At 35.1% G+C, this 24,828-nt stretch overlaps 1 protein-coding gene across 1 annotated transcript; it reads left to right on the top strand.

Moving 5' to 3' along the window:
* The first annotated feature begins 2,253 nt into the window (after positions 1 to 2,253).
* Positions 2,254 to 13,732, top strand: LOC148307032 (protein extra-macrochaetae-like). The gene is made up of 2 exons (XM_088264010.1): positions 2,254 to 2,840; positions 12,489 to 13,732. The coding sequence occupies exons 1-2, from the start codon at positions 2,460 to 2,462 to the stop codon at positions 12,531 to 12,533; spliced, it is 426 nt and encodes a 141-aa protein (XP_088120136.1). The 5' UTR covers positions 2,254 to 2,459; the 3' UTR covers positions 12,534 to 13,732.
* The last annotated feature ends 11,096 nt before the right edge of the window (positions 13,733 to 24,828 follow it).

Here is a 24,828-nt window from a genome sequence, read left to right as displayed (position 1 = left end):
CGCACTTAATGGTGCATAGAGTACAACATCGAATTGTTGCAATGTAGATTTAACCGTTCATTATATGACTAGATGATCAGTCGTGTGCTTTAGTTACCAGTTCAGAGTAACCGAATACAGGGGTCGAAGATCGGGTTAATGTCTTTTTTTGTATGAACTTTTCGTTGCAGGGTCAAACCTTCACCAGGATCACAGAACACCGTCAAAGGTCTCTTGACTAACCCAACACCTGCAAGTTTTACTAATGAATTCATCCTTCCGAGGAAATATTTGGTAGGTACCTACCTACTTACCCAGTATAAGTATTGTGGTTTATGTTTCGTGACCCTACCCGAATTATCACTTTTATCGACTTAATATTTTTCCTCGAAGGATTGTATAGTTTCATTCCTTTATTATCCTTTCTTTTGAAATTCATTCATTAGGTGTAGATAGCATTTTGCAGGTGTTATCTACTTAAATCATTCTATTTAAATCTATTAGAAGTTGGTAGATAAACGTAACTATATATATATCCAAAATATAACAAGGTTTTTGTTGGATTGAATTCTAGATTTATTTATGTATATCTTAATACGTGACGCGATTCGTCATCTTAGGACATTATCGAACACTGTGTTTGATAATGTCCTAAGAAGACGGAATGCGTCACGTATGAAGATATACATAAATAAATGAAGAATTCAACCCAACAGAAACCTTGTTTTATTTTGGATATATTACCCAACAATTCAATATGGAATTCTACTAACTGTCTGCAGTTACAATAAGTAACTATATATATATATATATATATATATATTTAAAATGCATATAGCTTTTTTGCCTAGAATTTTCATTCATGAATTACATGAAATTATGGTAACTCTAAACATAAAGAGTAAATCCACTCACGAGTAGGCAAAGGCTTTAAAACTTTAAACTAAAAGTTTAAGCCCGAGTAGGGTCATGATAAGCGGTGTTGCATAAGACGTAGCTAGATTTCAGAGTCACTTGGACGTTAGGTAATTCAACAAACAAAATGTATATGTATTTTCTACTATTTTCTTCATGTGGGTAAATAGATAACGAGAGAATGACTTAAGAAAGTAGATTTGACGAATGTGAGCGCGAGAACAGAACGAGGACGGTCGGAAAAGACTTGGCACGACCAGGTCAATCCGAACGTAAAATCTGGTGGTGTCAAAAGTCTACGTAATCGAAGGGTGTACATGACTAGACGTACGGATGTGAAGGAAGCTAGAAGTGTATATCAGGATAGAGTAGTGTGGCGTTCTATCCTCTCTGCCTATACCTTCGGGGAAACGCCGTGATGGTAGTAGTAGTATTTTCTTCATAAGATTATAGCATTTTCTTCACGTCCGATGGCCAGGAATGGTATTTAAATAATTTTTAATGATAAATATTTAAAGGATAAAGTAGTTTTAATAAATAAAAATCATAATTAATCACATTTTACAAGAAATAAAGATAAAATAAGACTGCCTTAAAAAAAATTAGAATCGCAAAATTGTATTATTTATTAAGGTTTAAAAATATATAATGAGATGCCTGAATGTATGTAGACCGAAAAGAGTGTGATTTTTGTTAATAAATGTTTTGTGCACCGTAAGAAGAAATAAATATATATGATGTAAATCAAGTGTAAATACTGTTTGTATTAAATGTTATATAAGCTAACTGAAGAAATATATATATTTTTAAACTTTTATATTGTAAATTTGTTTTACGCTCCTTTTTTTACTATTCGTGATTATGAACATTAATTGCTAAAACATTTGTTTCTTCGTCTACCTCCGCGGTGAAGCAACAAAGTTTTTCTGTAAGTAACATGTATATAATTTAAGGTATTTAAATAAATCAATTTACCGAGAAAATATAAGTTTAGTAAATATGGCGTTTTAAATACCACGATACGTTTAGTTTTCGTGCATCGCATAGCGCGAGCTCACTGCGTGGAACAGGAAAATAAAACAATCGTTTTGCATTTCAATAATTCGCTTTGCGCGGGACCATGGGAAAAAATCAAAGCAGAAGCATTCCACCGAGCCAATTCAAAAAACACAATCGAACTCAGAACAGGTAGTTTCCCCCACCCCCCGCTTTCCTCTCAGACGTCGAAACGCCACCTTCTTATTGGCCGAGACGGCGCCTCCGAACGCCCTGGCGTTTAGATACGGCGCTCCGATAGGCTCCTCGGCCTGGGGAGGGGGCAGCGGCGCGAGGCTATATATTCCGCAGCATGCGCCGCCGACGTCATTCATCAGTCGACTGCCGGGCTCGTGAGCTACGTTCTATGTTCAACTAGTCCCTTGTCGCGTTATTATTGATCTGTCAATATATTTCGACAACATTGTGAACATTTCGTGAAAATTTATACTCCGCTTGTGTAAAGTGCAAAGTGTCGAGTGACTTTATTTTACGTTGATATCTTATTGAAGAAATATTTTTCGCTGAAAATGAAGGCTATAACTGCAGTGTGCGCTACCGGAGCTCCCGTGCCCCCGATCGCCTCGGGGCGCGTCCAGAGGGCGCGAGGAGGAGAGAATGCGGAAATACAGATGTATCTGTCAAAGCTGCAAGACCTGGTTCCGTTCATGCCAAAGAACAGGAAGATCTCAAAATTGGAAGTAATCCAGCACGTGATAGACTATATCTGCGAACTCCAGACTGCCTTGGAGACGCATCCCGCCGCTGGTGCCTTCGACGCTGCCGCGATCTTGGGTCCTGTGCAAGCGGTTGCCCCCAGAAGACCTCTGGGCCCCCTACCACAGACTAACTCCCTGCTTCCAGCTACCCCCGCGCCAATGTCACCACCTTCGTCACAAAACACACACACGGTAAGCATTCAACTAATTCTAAACATTATTTCATCATATTCCGTATAGTATTAAAAACATCGTTAAGTTTGTGGCATGGGCAATATAACACTATCCTTATCATTCATCGTTTACTTTTTGTCTTCTTGCTCTCTTTCAAAAATTTTAATTTTGTACAAATCGCTCACTCCTTTCAAGAACGTCATAAATCAAAAATCGTCAATTTTCAGTTGTGCATGTTTTCGGAATGCCCAGAAAATGTACTATATCCCAGCAAAAGAGGCATATTTTTAACTTTATATTTACCCGCTACAGGGCAAAAAATGTTGTTTTTGCATTTTGAAGAAAATGTATTGTTTAATTATTTTTATAAATAAATTAAATATTTTTCAAATGTAGAAAAAACCTTCAGGTTTTACCTAAAAAGATTTGTTGCAAAGTAAAAAGTTTAATAAGTGGCTTAATATTTATTTTTAATACATTGTGTTGTATTTTTAAACATTAAAATCGTTCTCCTGAAAAATCAAGTATTTTGATTTATGACGTTCTTGAAAGGAGTGGGCGAAATGTCAAACCGTAATAATTTAATTTTGATGACCTGATGTTGTAATGATTATTCCGGAACCGGTAGTCACGAATTAGCGTTTATTAAAGTGGTATTACACAAAGTGAACGATGAATGATAAGGATAGTGTTATTATTTCCTTTAATTTAGCGGGAATCAAATTCAGAATACGCAATTTTCGATTCAAAGAACCAATTATTCGCTCAAGATCATTCGGTGATCTAACGTGTTTTTCTCATAATCCGGCGCGCTGACATCTCCCGGATGACGTATCGCGTCTCCGGTCCGCAATCTTTGCACCTGCGGTGATGACGAAAACCGAAAATCACGCTTCTTGTTTATCCGCAGTCGACACCTGCGATTCTCTATTCCCGGCCAAGTCTGAAAAAATCGTTTCGAAAGTGGAAAGTGCCCGCATAATTTGTCACTTGCACAAAAAACATTATGATTACACCAGCTAAACGACGTGTCTTTACCATATGTTTTTTTTCCACAAAGCGCATGAACAAAAACCTTCTTATTATTGCACTTAAGCGTTTATACTTTTTTGAATTTTTTAAATATTTTTGATTTTATTATTAACAAAAATACTTTATTTTTACACTATTTCTGTGTACCTTAGCGGCTCACTATCAAAAATATGTATCAAATTGTGTTTAGTGGGTTCGAACCCAGAAATTCTAACTCTTGACCCTTTATAGTTTTGTGGCAAATATTCGTGACATTTTTAATCAAGATCAATATTTTTACAATTTTCTATCTAAAATGATCTCTATTAACTTGTTTCGTTAGCTTAAATGAAAAAAAAAGTCCCGTCCGAAGAGTCCATGACACTAACCACGGGACCATATTCGATCGAAACGTAGAATATATCAATACGTGTATTTATTTCTATTGTATACATTTCATTCGTAATTTGTGTTCTTTTGATCGAAAATTTACCAAATTAATGAATCGCTATCCTCGACACTGCCACTCAATGTAGAGCTGGCGCCTTCAACTGGTCTGAATGTATAAAAAAATATATATGAGCATGATTGTATGAACTAGCCGATACGAGAGGTTTCCACTTCCACCCACACACAGCTGAGCATTACCACAGGCGATCCAAGACGTGTTTGTTTTCAATGCTATCCATCGGCCTCCCCGGGTAATTGCTGTGGACACCTGCGCGGCTTCATTTAATATCATTGACATACTGTATAGACGCAGAGGGAACAATAATAACGAAACGTATTTAATGAATTTGATTTAACTTATTAACTCTCGTCCAAGGTTCGCTCCCATTGTTATTCCGCTTCGAAACTAAACCGTAGAAACATCGGACTGTTTTTATACTTATGCCCGAATCGGAATTTTCATCTCGGTTTTTCGTGCGTGAATTGTATTCAGGTTTCCTTATAGGGCTGAGATTTAACCAGTCTTTGGTTGTAATGTTATAAACGTATTTACTGACAAAAAAATCTGACGCATCAAGGAGTTTTTGTAATACTTAGTGCGTCGAAATTTACTTTTAAATTGCCTTTGTTACATAAATGATGGCAAAACCTTGTCGTTAAATCGATCATGCAGTTTTTATCTTAATTGTCCGACTGTAGAGGTATTCAGCCGGTTCCCGATTGTCCGTGGGAGCGGAACACCGGTCATTATTGAATTTGTAAACGCGCGATAAGAAAATTGCCGCGCCAGCAATCGGCTGAGTGCCTTTTGGCTCGTTGCGAAACGTCTCATTAGCAGATCGATCGGCGAAGATATTTGTTTTGATTTGGGTTTAAGCGATTTATATTCTAATACTATGTACATTAGGTGCCTACAATAATATTCAGTGGGATCCTGTTTCTGGCTTATAAGAGGAATTCGAGTGGTGAAATAAGGAAGGAATGCAAGGCTGAGATAAGCATTATCGATAAAATTAAGAAAGGTGTGTTGAGAAGGTTTGGGCATCTGGAACGTATGAGTGAGGAAAGAACGGTTATACAAATTTATGAGGCAAATGTAGTTGAAAAAAGCAGAAGAAAACTTGGCACCATCAGGTATGTCAAATAAAGCGGTCGGGTCAGGAGTTGAAATAATTGTCGGGTATGTACGAGGAATTGCATGAAAGAGGCGAAAAAGACAGACTGGTGTGGCTTTCTATTTTCTCTGCATACCCTTGAAGCGGCGTAATGGTTATTTAGTTAGTTAGTTAGTTAGTATGTATGTACACGGGTGCCTCCTGAAGAGCGATGTCCACAGGTGGCGCCACAAACCGGCCCAAGTGCATCCAACCCACTCTATTCTGGCCGCCATCAATCTGGGCACTAAAGCCGCTCCTCGGAGCTGCCACGGTAATGACGGAGGGCCCGGGCCTGGCACCGCTGGCACCCATTGTGTCCGCTACGCTCTACAGAGAAAACAGGTGTCGAGGAATATTCACTAACGTCGAAAGATAAATCTGGACGCCGATTTATGAAGCGGTCGCTGCAAATGCTCTTGTTCGCCCCTTTAGCGAGATTGTCGAGATGTTTTCCTCTGGTACAGATTTACTGCAACAGCTGTGCCGTAATTCCGCAGCGGCTCATCAGCGGCGTTATTCTTACGACGAAACAACTGTTTCAAATTTGTACGCGTGTCGAGTCAAATACACGACAAAATTAACATCCATACAATGTATCAAACACATGTCACATAAAAAAAATTTAATCAGTTTTTTTTAAATAAGCCCTGATGCACTTTTCTTCGTCTTCCCAATGTTATTTTCCTTCAGATTTTATCACGAATCACTTTTCGAGTTACTTTTTACATCGGGGCCGCCATAAATCCTCGCAGCAAGAATGCATTTAAATGGCTTTCTGGCGAGTCTCACGAATCCGACCGTACTTGCAGGTGTTCAACCGCGGAATTTATGGACAGTGCAGTTCGCCGGATCGGCTAGCGGATGGCACCGAGTCGATGCTCGGATAGACGATTTTTCATCTAATTAAGGTCGATTTATCATAATTCTGCCGACAGCGGAGCGGGAACCGCCCGTCGCAAATCAGATCTCGCAGCCTAGAGATTAATAACGAACCGAGTTCCAGCCGCGAATAACACTTCAAGCCTACCGGAGCCGTGATAATTGACTAACGTTCTCCAAAAATAAGCCGAAATGAATAAATATTCGTAATTTGTTGCCAGTCGTCGCCGTAAATCATAATATATTTTCTCGGTCCGCGTCTTAAATTCGTCGTATTTACGTGTTTCCTTCACCTGCTGCGTTGGAGATCAAAGTAGCCAGAGTTAACCTGTGACATGTAAGCGACAACTGGCATCCCGACGGGTACTATAGTCAGCACTCGGCCGTGATATATGGCGGACGCCGCGTCACACGACGCGCGCTGTCTTCTAACTTCGTTAACAATCATTCTTGGACGTCATCTCTCCGAGAAAGAAGACAACCGTAAGGCAAAATGCAGAAAACACTGCTAACGTGCATCTGTTAATGTTTGTCAAAAGTCCTCAAGAGCACATTTGATATTATTAGTTCAATATTTGCTCTCTGCGCCAAAAATAATATCAAGATTCAAATAATCTTTTTCAAACCCAAAACAGTCAATACGGGATTTTCATGTTCCATAATGGACTCATAAATAACCTTGGCTTAGAATAATGAATTAATTAAGCATCAATTTAATTATAATTGAGAAATAGATATTGATTGTAGAATTTCACATATTATACGATATTGCAGCAGTTTCCAGACTAAGAAAATCAATAATTTTATTTTAATATCTTTCATGACCGATGGGATGTTTAATAAATTGACAGTTAACCGGCGATTTCATAAATTGGTCGGATGAATCGCGGCGTGTAGGCTATTTTTATTTTGTACGCGTACAAAAAGTTTTATCTGCGGCTGTCCCAAATAAACAAATATTTAATAGAATACATAATTCGTGCAGTCTTAGCGTTAGATTTTATACCTGGCTCACCTTTGAATCGTCGAACAATTCAGTCACACATGTGTTCAGTATCGGAATTGTATATTTAGCATGAGAAGAAAAATAGTTGTCTAGCTGAGAAGAGATCTCAGCGCTCCGGGTTGGAATGATGAGACACACGTGTTCAGCTCGCATCGGCAGTATTGTGGGACAGCCGCCGACTCTTTGTTTGTCCGCAAACAATGCGATAGCGTCTTGCTCCATCTGCATGGGAAGACGCAAGACGCCGCTCCGGCGAGAATGAATAATGATTAGGGAGGTAAATATATACATGCAATCTGCCTATCTGGTATTCAACGTTTTCTTCTGGTTCGAAATAAACATATGAATTCCGAGATTTATTCAAAATCAAGTCGTATGCCTTAAGCGAATAATTACCAACAATGTTGATACGATTACAAATTTGAGCGTGACTCGAGAGATTTTCGTTGTCTAATCGTGAAATTACGACCGGTGCAATATGGCAGAAGAAAGTGAAACTTAATGAGGAATAGTCGTGTGTAATGCCCATTTCACGATTTAATACCCGCGTTTTCTCTCTCTCTGCAGATAATAATAGAAATATGTTCCTTATATCGCGACCCGTTAAAATATTTTTGTATAAAATGAATGTGAAATATAATTGAAAACCTGTTCGGCGGTGACATTGCCTGCAGGCAAACCACAAATATCCACACTAGGCAAGGCCGTCTGAAGAACGTTAAACCGTGTTCAATGACCACATTTATATGAGAATTATATTGTAGACCCATGAAAAAGACGTTATCATCGTAAACAAGTTATATTCGTATAATTTTTCCAATAATTTATTTAAATAATATCGCTATTTGGGCAGCTTATCTTATGAATATATTAATATTGAGCAATGATTTAGCGAAAGGAATTTCTCTATATTTGGGGAAAATCAGTTGTAAAAACCAAACCAGAAAATCGTGATTTTTTTATACTCAAGGTTTTAGCAAGCTTGGTCTATTTCATTTTGTAAGTGTTGTTTTATACAGTTACATCATTTTCTACCTCCAAAAGTGAGCGAAGAATTGCACAATCAGTACTCGCTTCGCGGTTTAACTCATCGCATTTTCTGATAAACCTGGATTCAATTTTCACATATTTCTCCCTCTCACCTTTCCGAATGCATCGTTCTGCACTATTACAACACTTGGTAGTAAGTTGGTTTCGTTAAACGTGTATGATTATCTGAGGTCGTGATTCACGACTTACAAAAGCTTTATGTCGGATTGAAAGAAATCTTTATCGAATATTTAAGTACATACATAATAATATTTTTATGTGCATAACGTTTTATATTATAATTCTACCGCTATCAATCAATATCGATGACGATTTAAAATATTATATTAAAAAATAACTTATGAGGTACCAATAAACTACTTATGTTTTATTGAAATTTAATAGTTGTTAAAATAATTACCCATTCCATTAATTGCTGATGCCGTGTAAACTGTACGAGTAAATGTACTTATAACAACGATTCAAATTAAATACATTCAATTGACATCGCAATGAAAAAGTGTATCTATAATAGGAAGTAAAGTGTGATTTTTTAAGGTTATAACAGTGTCAACAATTTATCAGCGAAATTTTCAGTAAGAAGGAAAAGTGCTTTGGCAGCATAATATATATCTTTATAGATAATTACGTGCAAGGTTACTGTAATTACTGCATTATTTCTTAAGATTGCTTTTGTTTGTATTACACGGATACCGCCTCGTATTTTATAAACACAGTAGACCTTGATTATAGCACTTAATTATTGTGATAACGTGTATCTGGATTTGTATTGTAAATCCTCGTAGAATGCAAATAAGCCATTCAGGCCTTACAGATTTCACGTTGAGTACCGCAGTCCTAGTTACACACGATCGTAATTTTCTATTGATTATTAGTTAACTAATAGTTAACTAATATCTAGCTGTCTCGTTTAAATTATAACGTAAGTCTTAATAACGAACATTGAAAGATATGAGGGCTTCGTTACCCCGACTACCAAAATTTCGTAACCCGCATCTCGGTCCATTTAAAGTTTATTGTTATAAGTGGCGGTTATTTATTTTCTGTCCAAAAGTAAATAAAAATTGATAGGCGCTAATAAAAAACGTACGTAAACTTAAGTTGTTAAAATAAGTAATCAATTCTGCGCATTTGCCCACCTGACATGCTGAGGAAATATGATTGTGTTTATCTCCGCGGTGTTGTAACAAGCTCGGCGCTATTAAACATCTGTTCAGGATTGGAAAATTTATCTCCGCGAGTGTTGCAGCCGTGTCACATTCCCGATACAGTCAGTGTGTGGTAGGTAACCGGGTATTGTCAGTATTCCGATCAAACTACCAACAGTTAGCGACTGTACGAACAGTCGTTCGTTATTCAGTCGCGAACTTTTCGGCCAGGTGTTCACTCGCCATACCCACTCGCGTATAAAACCAAATCACGGAATCACGTTGAAAGTCCCCGATGGCATAAAAATCTGGCCGATGCACGAACATCTGGCTCACTATTACTACGGATTAATACGTACGTACCCACTCTATTTACGCAACTGTCTTTGCGTGGGTTTTAATTATATTTTGCTATTTGCGGCCACTTTCTTGCTCGCGTATAAAGCACACCGGGGAGTTTTCTCTTTCTAAAAATTATGCACATCCTAATTATCTTTTCTATCGCGTTTAAAAATATAATCTAAAACGGCTCGATTTATTTTTACACTCCCCAAACATTTCACCGCGTGCGCATTTATCACGGCTTCCGTAAAAAGGAGAAACCGAGTCGTGGCATCATTTCTGACAAACGATTATTTCCTTCGCACACGTGGCAATGTCAAAGAGGAATATATTTATCCTGCGGGTATCCACAATCCACAGACGGAGAGGGTGACAGACTCCCGAAATAGGGATGGACACATGGGCACTGTAATACCCCGCACATCGCGGCATCCGGGCAGTGCTAGACTGCCATCCTACCTACCGCTGCACGTGGTCCGCTCTCCTAATTACAGACTCCATACTCGTCTCTGCCCTCCCTGCGGGAGATGATACCGTTAGGACTCGGGCAATAATTTCGCTGCACGTGCGTGTTGTTACGAAGCAATTTGCGCGTTTCGGAGGTATTATTATGTCATGTAGTACAAAAGCCCTGGCGTTGATCTTCACGCGGGTTGTATCGGAGCTTCTTGGATCCGTCGGTCGCTCGCATTCTATTGTCGGCCGTGTTGGATCGTTACTTTGTGTTGACGAGACGAGACAGCGCAGCTGCGTGACCCGCGGGTCACGCGGCGCCAGTCCTTGGCCACGATATGCCGCCTGACCGCCTCGCCACACCGCCTTGCCGTGCACCGCATACCGGGACAACTGCACACCGACACATTCCTCTTGCAGAAACCCAAATTTAATCAAACCATTACACGCTTAAATGCGATTCTTTATTTGTATTTTTATGTTAGAATTCGTAGTTGGAAATATCAGCGTACACATGATTCGTTTCCCCCCCCATACGTGGCTATATACTTATTACGTTTATTAAAACCGTCAGATGTTCAATCCCCGGGTGAGATGCCATGAATAGATCATTGCTGTTCCCAGGAACACGTGCGAAATTATAAAACATCCCTTTGTATGTGCACGTGTGGCCGAATCTGGGCATCGATTGTTTCGTTGGCAAATAATCGGAATTGTGATAAAAGATCTCCGTACAAAAGTTTTCACTCGAACTTTGTAAAAAAAATCTCTAGAAACGCTAGCATTCATTCGCATCGCATCGTAAAAAAATGATATGTTGTGTGTTTTATAACGGATTTTTTTCATGAAGTCCGATAAAAATATTTATTTGCCTTTATTCAGTCGGATTCAATTATAAGTATTATGTATAGCGCCGAAACCGTTAGTAATCGTACAGCATGAGCGCGTGGCTAAGCTGAGTCTCACCTTTTAGAGTTGCGAGGTATTAACCTAAAATGCTGTTGTTTCGACGTCTTGTAACATACATTTTCCACACATCGAGAGCTATATTGTTCATGTTTTCCAAATGTGTCGATGATAATAATCGTATTGTGATACACGTGGAACAATGGGCGGGAAACCCCTCCCTCCCCTCGCGTTAGCAGGACCCCTTCCAGTGGAACAGGACGACACAGCACAGCGCAGATGCGCAGCACAGATGTCCAGGATATCCCCATTATGTTCACTTAGCTCAGTTGACAAACCAAATCATCCAATATAGAGTGGAATGCCGACCTGAATAAAATCATTCTTAATTCGCTATTGTGTAAACTGACGAATTATTTCGTACTCGTATTTTGTGAAAGCGCGATCCCAAGTCTGCTGGAGGAGTCTTGGAATTTTTTGCGCATCACTATCCACAACAATGACCTAATTCATCCGTGTTACGTACAAGAGATTCATTGAACGTTTTCCGAGTATGTTGAAGGAGATTCAGGTGCGAATGTTTCGGAACCACGATATCTTTTATGTGTTGGCAGCTCGACTAGACGGAGATACAATGCACCCCATACATCCCGGCCCGTTGTTGTTGTGCGATCTCACGTGCGTGGATTTTGACTTTTTTTATTCATCACTGGGAGGAACGCAATAAGGGAGTGCTTTAATATGGGTATTAGTTTGATCAAACAAATTCGGGACGTCAATGAATAGGTTAAATTGTTTAGGGGAACACCCTCGTATGTCGAGTTGTCATACTAAGGGCAACATTATGGGCTGATTATTAGACAATTATTAATTATACATGCAATTTATTTTCTTATCGGTTATTTAAAAAAATATCATTATACCTTTACTTACTGAATATACTTTTTTTATCAGACACTGGATTATTTACCCTACCCATGATATAAAAATATTTTAAGTATCTCAACTTGTAATGAAACATGTAACATTTTTTTTGATGAAGTGATCACTTAAAGCCATCAAAATGCTTGAAAGCCCTGGGATGCTCAGACTTCCATCTTCTTTCATATAAAAAAAAAACATAAATGTTTCATTAAGTTGAGACACCTAAAGGATCAGAAATGTACCTATATGTAATTGTAATGAATTTGAACAATTCTTTCTGTTTCAATTTGTTTTGTAACAAAAGTGCATTAGACTAATGTTTTTTTTCTTTTTGTTACAGAATCCTGAAAAGACATCACAGCTTGACAGGCCGCTCTCGTGTTGAACTAACCAAGAAAAATAATTTATAGACATCGTTTAAAATATGAATCGCTTATACTGAAATCATCGTCACGCGGAGTGGATTCTGGTATCCAGATAGTCCAGCTGAGAACTGATAAGAGCTGATGATCGCAGAAACCCCCGTTGTTAGATGGTGATCGACTCAAATTCATCATAATTCATCTGGAAGTAGCAGCATTTATACGGCGATTGTGGTTGAAAAGAAGCATTCGCGTGTTTAGTTAAACAATAACATTTGATAATCAATCGTGCATGTATTGTTTCTCCTATATCCGATCTCGTTTTTCGATAAAAACTAATAATTTTAAATATTTTGAAAGCGTGCTGAATGAGTCTTAAATGTGCTACGGCGAAAGATATGTCGCACGTTTACGGTTTACGTGGTGAGAAGGTCGGGAGTGTCGATAGTAGAGTTAGTCTGGGGCAGTTGCAAACTATAATATTAAATTATTATTATTAAATTAAATAATATTAAGTTTGCCGCACAGGTCTCATATTGTTGTTCCAACACTTCTATTTTATTATACTCTCGGGCATTTTATTGTAATGTATACTATAATGCCATTCGTTCTGGCGATTGACGATTATCGTAGAGTCTCCGATGCGCGAGATGAAATATTATATTGAGTTGAAAGTAACAGAAGTAACTAACGATTTAAGTTACTAATACGGAAGATTGTTGAAAGTACCTGTTTCAAGTCGCAATGTTACTTGTTTTATATGGTTTATTATATCTATATTTTACTCTCGATTAATTTGCTTGAGTTTTTGATTTCCAAATTTGTAAAACAAAATGTTTAATAATATATTTGACTCTTTTGAAACAGTACACTCGACCTCGAGTGTACCAAATTAACGAAACGCTTTAAACATTTTGTTCTGTGATTGTTCTCTTTATTTGTTCTATAAAAAATAAATCCTCTATAAGTTTATTAGTTTTAAGGATTGTACATATTGTAAGTAGCAAAGAATATAACAATTTAATTCATGATTTAGTTACATTATGAAATTGCTTTAATTATGGTTTATAATTTTGTTTTATAGAAAAAGTATAATGAAAAACGCACCACACTTGTGTATGTGCAACACAAAATTCTCATATCAATCGAATTATTGTATTTGATACCGCAGTTTTTAATCTGGACTGGGAAAATATATAAATTATATTGCACAACTATAAAACTGTCTTTTCTTTTTGAAAACAAACTCCTATACCCACATCCCACCCCAAAATTCTATGGTAATTAAAACAACAACAAATAATGGAAATTCATCAAAATCAACATTAAAATGATTTTTTTTAAAACAGTATGCGTACTTATTCGTTGAATTAAAAATACAATACAAACTATACAAATTTGTGGGTTAGATTCCCCTTAATATCCAATTGAGTGAGAAAAAATCGAAGCTAAAATTTATTGCTTGACAGGTTGTAAGTCCTGTATATGTTCAGACATTTATACATATTTAAATTAAATTCCTGCTGGGAACAGAGTGAATGGTGCACTAAAATCAGTTTTAGCAAATAAAAATCTGTCAGCAGAAGCTAAACTGGCAGTACACAATGGAGTTCTGGTTCCAACCCTTATGTATGGAAGCGAAGCATGGAGTTGGCAAAAGAAGGATGAAAGCAGACTGAATGCAGTCGAAATGCGATCCCTCAGACGAATGTGTGGCAAAACGATGTTTGATATATGTTCGAATGATGAAATAAGGAAAGAATGTAAGGCTGAGATAAGCATTATAGATAAAATTAAGAAAGGTGTGTTGAGATGGTTTGGACATGTGGAGCGTATGAGTGAAGAAAGAACGGCTAAAGAAATTTATGAGGCGAATGTAGTTGGAAAAAGAAGCAGAGGACGACCGAGGAAAACTTGGCACAATCAGGTATGTCAAATACTTGAAAGCGGCCGGGTCAGGAGTCGTAATAATCGTCGGGTATGTATGAGGAGATGCATGAATGTAGAAGAGGCAAAGAATGTTTGCAAAGACAGAGTGGTGTGGCGTTCGATTCTCTCTGCCTACCCCTGCGGGGAAGCGGCGTGATGGTTAGTTAGTTTAGTTAGTTAGTAAATTAAATTCCTGAGAGAGTACTTTAACACGATATCAGCAGAAAAAGTGTTTATTTGTATTCAGTTAAATATATTTCACATATAACTAATAATTATAGAAAGAATAACGCTCCTAAAACAACAACAAATTTGTATTTTGAAAAAAAGTATAAAAAATACCATTAGAGCTGAATCAGTAGAGTTTGAATTCAATATTTTTATGGCCAAGTACTAGTACTCTATAATTTTACATGGCGTTTACCAATTTCTGCAGTTAAATAGAAAACCTGCATTTTAAATTAGTGCGTTTGGCTTATAAGTCATCGATTTGATGGCGTCATTTATGTACCCACTCTTATATTCGATACCACTGAACAACGAATGATAAACAGCATTTCTTAATAGTTATTATTGTAGGAAATACCCAGAACATACCACTATAATAGTATAATTATAGATAATTATTAATAATAGACTACGCAAGTCGCTATTATATTAGCTTATTAACGTTAAAGTAATGGCTAATAACGCACATAATTTCTTTTCAACTGAAAAATTCGACATATCTTACATATAATTAGGAAACATATAATAATAAATAATAATAAAACCCTTATCCGCACCCCAATGGTGCATAGGGCACTGCTTCATATAAACGCAGTGTTAAATTGATCGTTTACACATGAAGGAAAGGTGATCAGCCCTCCGCTTCAGGTACCATTCCAGGGTAATATTTAATAAATATTACAGTGAAAAAATCACTAATATTTATTTGACCCCCCCTGGGAATCGAACCCGGGACCTCCAGAACGGTAGACGAGCGTGCTGACCATTAGACTACGGAGGCGGACAATACTATTTTACAATGATTAAAGAAAACACTTGTTTTTTCCCACTTGAGTTTTATTATAGACTACATGTTTCGGAAGTTAAACTTCCATCATTCAGATCTGTATAGTAACTGAATGATGGAAGTTTAACTTCTGAAACATGTAGTCTATAATAAAACTCAAGTGGTAAAAAACAAGTGTTTTCTTTAATCATTGTAACATGTCTTACCACAAAGTTAATGCCGAAACAATAAATAAAATACTATTTTACATTTATTTTTTGTAGGTCATTGCCTGAACATTTCTGGCAGGCAGGCAGGCATTGCAGGCAGCAATTATACTATAACAACATAATAAATTAAAATATATTGAAAAAAAATGCAGAGTAGAGACGCTAATTCTGTCTAAAAATATATAATTTTTGGACCGAAATAAAAAAGGACGATAGTCTGTTTTATAATAAGGTAAAGAATTTTATTCTTTACTATAAAACCACTATACATCGTTATTTCTAAATCCAATGCTTAGTGAAACGTGACAGATTGTTTTTTTAGTTTAGAAACTTTACGACAATCCGGAAACTATTATTACTCCGCCATTCAAACCTCTTTATTTTACAATTAAGTCAGAAATGAACTGACAAAAGTTATTGTCAATATATTCTTCGGAGACATTGTCTGATATCAAAAGGCGTAACCTTTCTCTTTCGTGGTATAGTTTCATAAATTTTACGAATCTAGCCACTTCCTGATACGGAACACTTCCTGTACAAGATGAGAATAAAAACGGCTAGTGGTCTCTTTATCTCTTTTTAAGATGTGCTTGTAATTTACCTGACTTGACTCGATTTGTTTACACATCTGTACCGCTACTAAAGTGGGTGTCACGACTACCGTGTTACGCCAAGCGAATAATGAGCGAAGTGAAATTTTAAAATTGAATGATTTGCAAGAAACGGTAATCAGACAGTTCCTACACCGTACATTTTTCATGACATAATCAGAAATAATATCGCATTCCGACGGATTTCTGTTTATTGGTAATAATCTTAAAATTGCCATAACCAAAAAAAGGGTTCATATTATTTTTTGACATCTCATCAAAGATAAAGAAGAATATGGAAGTCTGGGCATTTACGGGGCTGACGACCGTCACAGGCTGGTTTAAGTGATCACTTTACACACGTGTAACATTCACCAATTCTACCCATTATTGACAACCACGCTACTTAAATTCTTAAAAGTTTTATATCGTATATGAACCAATTTCGAAACAATGTTCTTGAATCACTAGAACTTCACTAGAGACATCTATCGGTGAGATGAAAATAGCCTTTGTATTGAGCAGAAACTCTTATATTAGTATGTTAGGTCCGAATCGTGAATTATAATCACATACATGAGAAACGCCAGAAATATTATTTTTATTTTTATTATTTTAGCTTTTATATGATCAATTATTTATTTACAACATTTTGAGTGTGTCCAGATTTGTGAACAAGTATTTGGTTACACTCAAAATGTAAAACAAGGGTTCATGACCACTTCGAAATTCGGGACTGTATTCATTCTTCTTTTTCTGACCCCTATCCGCACCAAATACAATAGGGCATACCAAACTAAATCGGTGTTAATTATGAGTTTTTTTTTTAAGTGGACACGTGGAGCGAATGGATAACGAAAGAATGACTAAGAAAGCGTATTTGGGGAGATGTGTGATAAATGTGAACGGGAGAACAGAACGAGGATGGCCGAAAAAAGACTTGGCACGACCAGATCAATCAGAAGCTAAAATCTAGTGGGGGTCAAAAGTCTATTTAATCGAAGGGCGTGTAGGACTAGATATATGGACGCGAAGGAAGCTTGGAGTGCATATATCGCTCACTCCTTTCAAGAACGTCATAAATCAAAAATCGTCAATTTTCAGTTGTGCATGTTTTCGGAATGCCCAGAAAATGTACTATTATATCCCAGCAAAAGAGGCATAATTTTAACTTAATATTTACCCGCTACAGGGCAGAAAGTGTTGTTTTTAAATTTTAAAGAAAAGGTATTGTTTAATTATTATTTTTTAAATAAACTAAATATTTTTCAAATGGAGAAAAAACCTTCAGGTTTTACCTAAAAATATCTGTTGCACAGTTAAAAGTTCAGGAAGTGGCTTGATATTTATTTTTAATACATTGTGTTATATTTTTAAACATTAAAAACGTTCTCCTGAAAAATCAAGTTTTTTGATTTATGACGTTCTTGAAAGGAGTGAGCGATATGTCAGGATAGAAGAGTATGGCGTTCCATCCTCTCTGCCTACCCCTGCAGAGAAACGGCGTGATGATAGTAGTAGTAGTAATTTATTTTACCATAAACATTGTTATTATTAATGATTCAATTATAAAAATAGATTTAAAAAAAACAGCTTCAATTATTTACTCCTATGTATGAAAAAACTATGAACGTATAACTTTTTACTGGTACAATGAAGTTCAAACCAGCATGTGTTTTTGTGCTTTTTAACAATTTTTCGCGAATATCTCAATCACTACTTGACTGGATTTTTAAAATATAATTTTTCTCTTAACACCATATTTTACAAACCACAGTTCAAGTGACAATTTAATTTTACCCAAATATGAGTCAATATATAGTAACAATAAGGTATGTCAAATACTTGAAAGCAGCCGGGTCAGGAGTCGTTATAATCGTCGGGTATGTATGAGGAGATGCGTGAATGTGGAAGAGGCGAATAATGTTTGCAAAGACAGAGTGGTTTGGCGTTCGATTCTTTCTGCCTACCCCTGCGAGGAAGTGGCGTGATGGTTAGTTAGTTAGTTACATAGTAATATTAGTAACAAATCAATTGATAATTTGAATAAGAGCATCAAAACTTAAAAAAAATGAAAAAAAAGTTCGCCAACAAGCATGACCTCAATTCTTCGTATGGTAGGTACCAACTATGCAATTCTAATTATGTATGGTAAAACTTTGATATAACGGACTAATCGGGGAGGGGGAGGGAGTGTCCGTTAAAGTCCGACAAAAGCCAAAAGTCCGTTATATAAAAATAGGTTTAAAATAAATCAAAATACTTTTTTCGTTTGAAAATATGAATAATTTATTTAGAAATAAATAAACAATACAAAACGCAAACAAAATTATATTATTTATCTTCGGACACTCATCGTGAAGTGAAGTTGTTAAATATCGACGCGCTTGTTTTCGGTAATCCTGCTTTGAAAAAGCTTTGAAATCAAAATTTGTTTGAACTTTTGAAATTTTGAGACATAATTTTTGATTATCATGCCAGATAAAAATTGTTTACATGCGGCGACACTTTTCATTTTCTAATTTTTTAAAATTCTTTTGCTTTATACAACATAATATAAAATACAAATACAAAAGATCCCACAAAGGCATGGCCTGTGTGTGGGTATACAATATAATTTAAATCATAGTAAAGGGCACTGGCAAGAATACAATAGATATGATAAGAAGTAGAACTATGATAATAATAATAATAGTGTTAATATAACATACAAAATACTTGACTGACAGAAAAAAATGACTAAGTAAAAAGTTTGCAAGCATGTACTATTTGAGTGATACGTTTACAAGAAAAAGGAGGTTAAATCTGTCTCTTCAATAAACAATCTAAGCAAAATTTTAAAACGAAACATGAATTTAAGCATGTAAAATATTAACAGGACGTGTTTAATTTTTTAACTTTTGACCGCATTTTTTGTCCGTTAAGTTCGTTAAATAGAGGTCCGTTATATCGATGTTTTACTGTATAATATTCTGCTCTTTGGCGGACCGTGAATACATTATTTTTTAACAAACTTACTATAGAAACGCTTTAGAGCACAGTTCACAGTGTTCATTAAACAATGTTATTTATTTAGTCTCTTTGGGCATTGAGTGAGAACCGATGATGTATGGATACGCGTATCTTTTGTCTCGGGAACAAGTTTGGTATTCTTATTTGGAAATCGATATGTTCTGCGGCTATGGGCATGACACGAGGTCTCCAAGCTCCAAGTAATGTGAGTCAACTGCAAATAATGAGACTCGAAGCGCTGTATTTTATGTGGTTTGACATTTTGAACTCAATTCCAATGCCGATGCCGCTAAACAATACCACAATGTGTTTCCAATGTACACCTACGTACCTACATGTGTGTATAATGGAAGCACGAAGTACATAATTTCCAATGGAATGAATGCTAAACGAAGTATTTTGCTTTCTGTGCATTTTCAATGGCGTAGGTTTTAGTCAGAATTGTACTAAAAAAAATAAAAATCTAAAAGATTAATTAGAAGTTACGTGAAAAAAACCTGTTGCTATAGGGGTTACAATTTTTACTTTGAACATTCCATAGCACCCAATGCTGTGAGGATGAAAACATTTAACCCCTTTACACGGTGGATATATTTTTGGAAATAGAGTAAAATACTGTATGACGTTTGAAAAAAATATGGAGCATATAATTTATTTTTGAGAGATAACAAACATTTTATAAATAATTAAATATTATTAATATGGATTTCAAAATAATTATTTCATTAATTGATTGTCACTTTGTGGTAAAAATCTATCCGTTTTTAATTTAAGTTTTACTAAGCTAATACAACTGTTTCATAAAATCTATTATGACAACGTGTTTCGATGTGTTTCGATGTATTGCATCATCTTCGATCACCGTATAATATTTAATTTAGTGTATTAAAAATACATTAATATCAATTGTATGTACTTTGATTATGAAACGAAAATATTTACTTAGTCATTATTCATAATTTCCTCTCTAAACATTAAATTTACTTAAAAATAAACATGAAAATCCTGGGTGATTGATGTATAAAGTGAGTCTAAAGTGAATTAGAAAACAAATCCATTAAACCGAGTTTTCCATACATCACAGCCAGGGTTTAGTCTTATCTTAGTATACTATAATTAGGCTTCTGAACACTTAAAGTATTTACCGTAATAAATAAGTACTAATGAACTACAGTACGAGAATTTTGCAGGTGCTTCGCTGCGAGTACACGAGTACTTACAGGTTATTGATAAGAGAAATGGGTTATGTAAAATATTACGACAAAAAAAAGAAAAATGCATTAAATTAACATTTCGTATTAAATAATATTAATGAAATCGAAATGAAGTAAATAATTATAATAATAACAATTAAATATTTCAATTAAATTGTATTTCGAGTTTGTCACAGAAAGGTTATCTTCGAACGAAAAGTGATAAAAAAATAATTGAAGTTTAACTTTGAAAATATCACTATTGCATATCACTCAATTTTGGGTGTTTTGCCAAATAAACACTATTTCTTAAAATATATTGTGACACGTGTTTCGATGCATTCCGCATAATTTTTAAACAACGTATGTGAACGTAAATCTAAATATTCGATTTTTTCAAAGATGGGAGTTGCATTTATAACCACTTACCGAGATTCTTATGTCTACCGGTTTCGAGACGTACCCGTTTCTTCGTCAGGATAATCACTACCGCATGCAAAAATACTACCCGTCACTACCATAGCACTATTTACACAACCGGTAGTCATAAAAATCTCGGTAAGTGGTTATATACCAATATTACTAACATTTTTGTATAAAAATAGAAATGTCAAAATGGCTAACCACAAAGTAAATGCTTTAATTATTAATAATGTTAAGAATATGCATTCGTTACAATGTTCAAGATTTATAAATCATTAAGTGGATATTTTTTCTTGTAACTTAAAGATGTTTAATTTTAATCTGTGTTGGGAACAGGAGGGATAATCTAGTGTGGGCCAATCAGGAATATCTCAGCACTTGCTGATTGCTGGGAGTAAACCAAGTAAAACTCCTTAGGAGCAGCCGAACTTTGACTGTCATCAACAGATCTTCCATTTCACTTGAAGAGGGTTAGGCATTTTGTGTCCTAGCTTGGTTTATGGTACCAATGTTCTTCATTACGTATCGTAGTCGTACAGGAGAAAGTGACCAACTAACAATACGTAAAATATTCAGGAGGGCCATTTTAGTCACTTTTGCTTGGCAAGAAAATAAACATCAATGAAGCAAGTCATTTTAACAAGTGAACATATTATACTTCCCAACTTCAAAATCCTTTGGAGTTTTTTTCAGGGCAATATTAAGCTACTCAGATATCAAATAGTAAATGATAACATTTTTGTAAAAAATGCACTTGGTTACTTTCTCCTGTATGAATACGATATTTCAAACACAGAAGCTACAATAGATTTTAAGGAATAGTGGTATTTACCAAGTAAAACTTAAATAAAAAATACATATAGTAAATGCTACTAAAGCCAAACAACTCTCGTTCATTTCATCATTATAGAGAGGTTGTCGTTAGAAGGAAAATCGTTTTAAAGAGACTATTGTAATATATTTTACTTTATTTGTATACTAGCAAATATTTGCCGGTCATACGAGTGAATGCAAGAATCTGATAATTAAACTCCAAGTTGATCTTATACGGTGCCATTTACATGCGGTGTCTGAGAAGTTTTAATTAATTGATATCATTGATTTCTATATTAATATTGATAAATATTGACTTATTGAAAATAGGAAGGAAAATGTAAGAATAAAATAGCAAATTATTTTTTACATCTCATCAAAGATGAAGAAGAATATGGAAGTCTGAGCATTTATGGGGCTGACGACCGTCATGCGCTGGTTTAATTGATCACTTTACACACGCGTAACATTCACCAATTCTACCCATTATTGACAACCACACTATTCAAATTCTTGGAAGTTGTATATAAGTATATGAAACAATTTTGAAACATTATTTTTTGTGAACAAGTATTTGAACACACTCAAAATGTTGTAAATAAAATATCAGATTTCGTTTCTAGTAAGGTATGTTATATCGGCTATACCTACATACATATTATGAGCGAAACTTATATCGGTTTAAGTGAAACGCTTTGCGTGCCTCTGGCGAAATGTTTGTCTTCATAATACATAGCCATCGTTACGATACTATCATTCGACTATCAAACGGCCGACATTATACAAGTGTTTACGCTGCTATAATGTTTCATGGGAAACAGTCGGAAAAGAATCACTTAAAAATAATCGATGCGTTTTTCTCACGATTTATCATCTATTCAGTTCTCAGAACTTTTAATGCAACGGGCAAAAAATGCTTTTGATTCACTTGTTCTTATAATTATTAGTAGCGTAAAAAAAATATAGTAATCAAAATTATATTAAAAAGTAGAATTGGTCACTTTATTCTGATATATATTTTTTTATAATTTATTTTCTTATTATTCTTCCTATCCTGATCTGCACTGAATGGTGCATAGGGCACTGCATCAAATTTATGCAATATAAAGTTGATTGTTAATTATATGAGGCAACATTATCAGTCCTGCGCTTTAGGTATCAGTCCAGCATAATCTAAAATAATTTTTAAGTCAAAAAATATTTATATATTTTTACCTTCCAAGGAATCTCTAATACAGAACCTCCAGTATGGTAGCTAAAGGCGTTAACCACTATTTTACTATGCGCTTTTGAGTCAAGCTTAGACGATGCTGATATCTGCGTTAATATAACCAAAGTGTTTGTGGGAAAGCAGTAAAAATAACGATTTTGTATGAAGTCAAGGACTCATAAATTAGTAAAAGCTCAAATTAAATATTCCATAAGGGTAAATAGCAGTCATTAAAAAAATGTATATGTATATAAAAAAATATGACATAAATGAAACTTAATTGATCAATATGTTTAGAAGTTCCGAAAAATTGAGTACTGTGGTTGTCAATCATTGTAGGGTAGAATTGGTGAATGCTACACGTATGTTACAGTGATCACTTAACCAAGCCTATGACCTTCGTAAACCCTGTAATTGCCCAGACTTCCATATTCTTCTAATGTGTTGTTGATTGAAGATGAAGTTTTAAAACGATAAAAAAAAGTTTATTTATTTATTTATTTTTTATTGTTTATTTATTGGTTTTGGGTTTGATTACTAGAAATGCATTTTTTTAGCTATACTACATAAGGACCGTCAGTCCATTTAATCTTCACGTGCGTTTGAAAATACCATAACTAGGCGAAACAATTGTCACAATATTAGTTTTTATGTATTTTTTTAATAAAATACAACTTAGTAGACTTAAAACATCTGTTTGATTTAAAAATTAATCCATAAAATAAAGTTTCATTTAAAGGGAAAATATTTTACATGGTAACATAATGTATGTAGGTTCTAGGTGAAGTATAATACCATTACACGGGGTACTGTACCATTACCCCGTGAGCGTATAAATAATTGAGGTTCTGTGGGAAGGTAACGTTGAAAAACTGATGTGTGGGAAATACAAATACCTCATGTTTAATGACGTCATACGTCTATCGACAGGTGTACGCGTTTTCTTAAGATAGTAATCTTCTTAGAACATAAAATTATATTTTACTTATTTAGGAAAGGTGCGTCACATGTGTGCATTTAGAACTAAACCTACTCAAGATAAGATAAGAAAACGGAATATGTACTAATAAAATACTCGAAAAATTATATTATTTGCTAAAAGTTTGTCAAGTGCACGAGCTTACAAATTATTAAATTAATATATTCGTCTGACTAAATCCTTGTTTAGTGGTTCTCAAATTCAGTACGCCCATGAACCATGAACCTACAAATTAAAAAATTTATATTCTCAATCTTGAATATTGACTTACAAGATAAAATATAGAGAAAGCATTTTGGTATTTAAAGTAGCAATAATTATTTTATTTGATTTTGTATGCTTGGTAAAATATTAATTGTTTCACCATGCCATAATCTAACAACCTTTATTTTCTTTAATCTCAGATTTACCTTCATATTTACCTCGAATATTTTTTGACGGTTTAATTGCACTCTCAAATACGTTTAACTGTGCATTTGAATAAATCGATTTTATCTACATATTCGATTTTACTTTCAAATCTTAGTTACAAAACATAGATTAGTATCAATTAATGGTCTTATTTATAAGATATAAAATTGAAGGAAATAATAAATCTCTATTTTTAAAGAACAAATGAATACTAAAAAATGTTTTATTTGTCTTTCCTTGAAATTTGAAAGAATTTATGGATTCTTTGAATATTTATCCGCTATCGGCATTTTTGCATCTTACAAAGAGGAAATAGAGGAATAGTGAGAAATAATTGCCCACATGAGAAGATCACAAGATGCCGTTCCAGAAACCATCCAAAGTTAGTAGACACACATCCATTAATTTTATATATTTTTAAGCAAATTATTACCTCATTTAATTTGGACACATCTATAAACCTACGCTACAAGAAGTATTGGAGTAGTTTAGTGTATAACAGCCCTATGAAAATAAATTATTCAATATTCCTGT

The sequence above is a fragment of the Brachycentrus maculatus genome, unplaced genomic scaffold (assembly GCF_059751285.1).
Source record: "Brachycentrus maculatus isolate JH-2025_06_01 unplaced genomic scaffold, ASM5975128v1 h1tg000212l, whole genome shotgun sequence".
NCBI classification, from domain to species: domain Eukaryota; kingdom Metazoa; phylum Arthropoda; class Insecta; order Trichoptera; family Brachycentridae; genus Brachycentrus; species Brachycentrus maculatus.
Note: the sequence above shows the minus strand (reverse complement) of the source record. Positions and strands in the feature narration are given on the sequence as shown.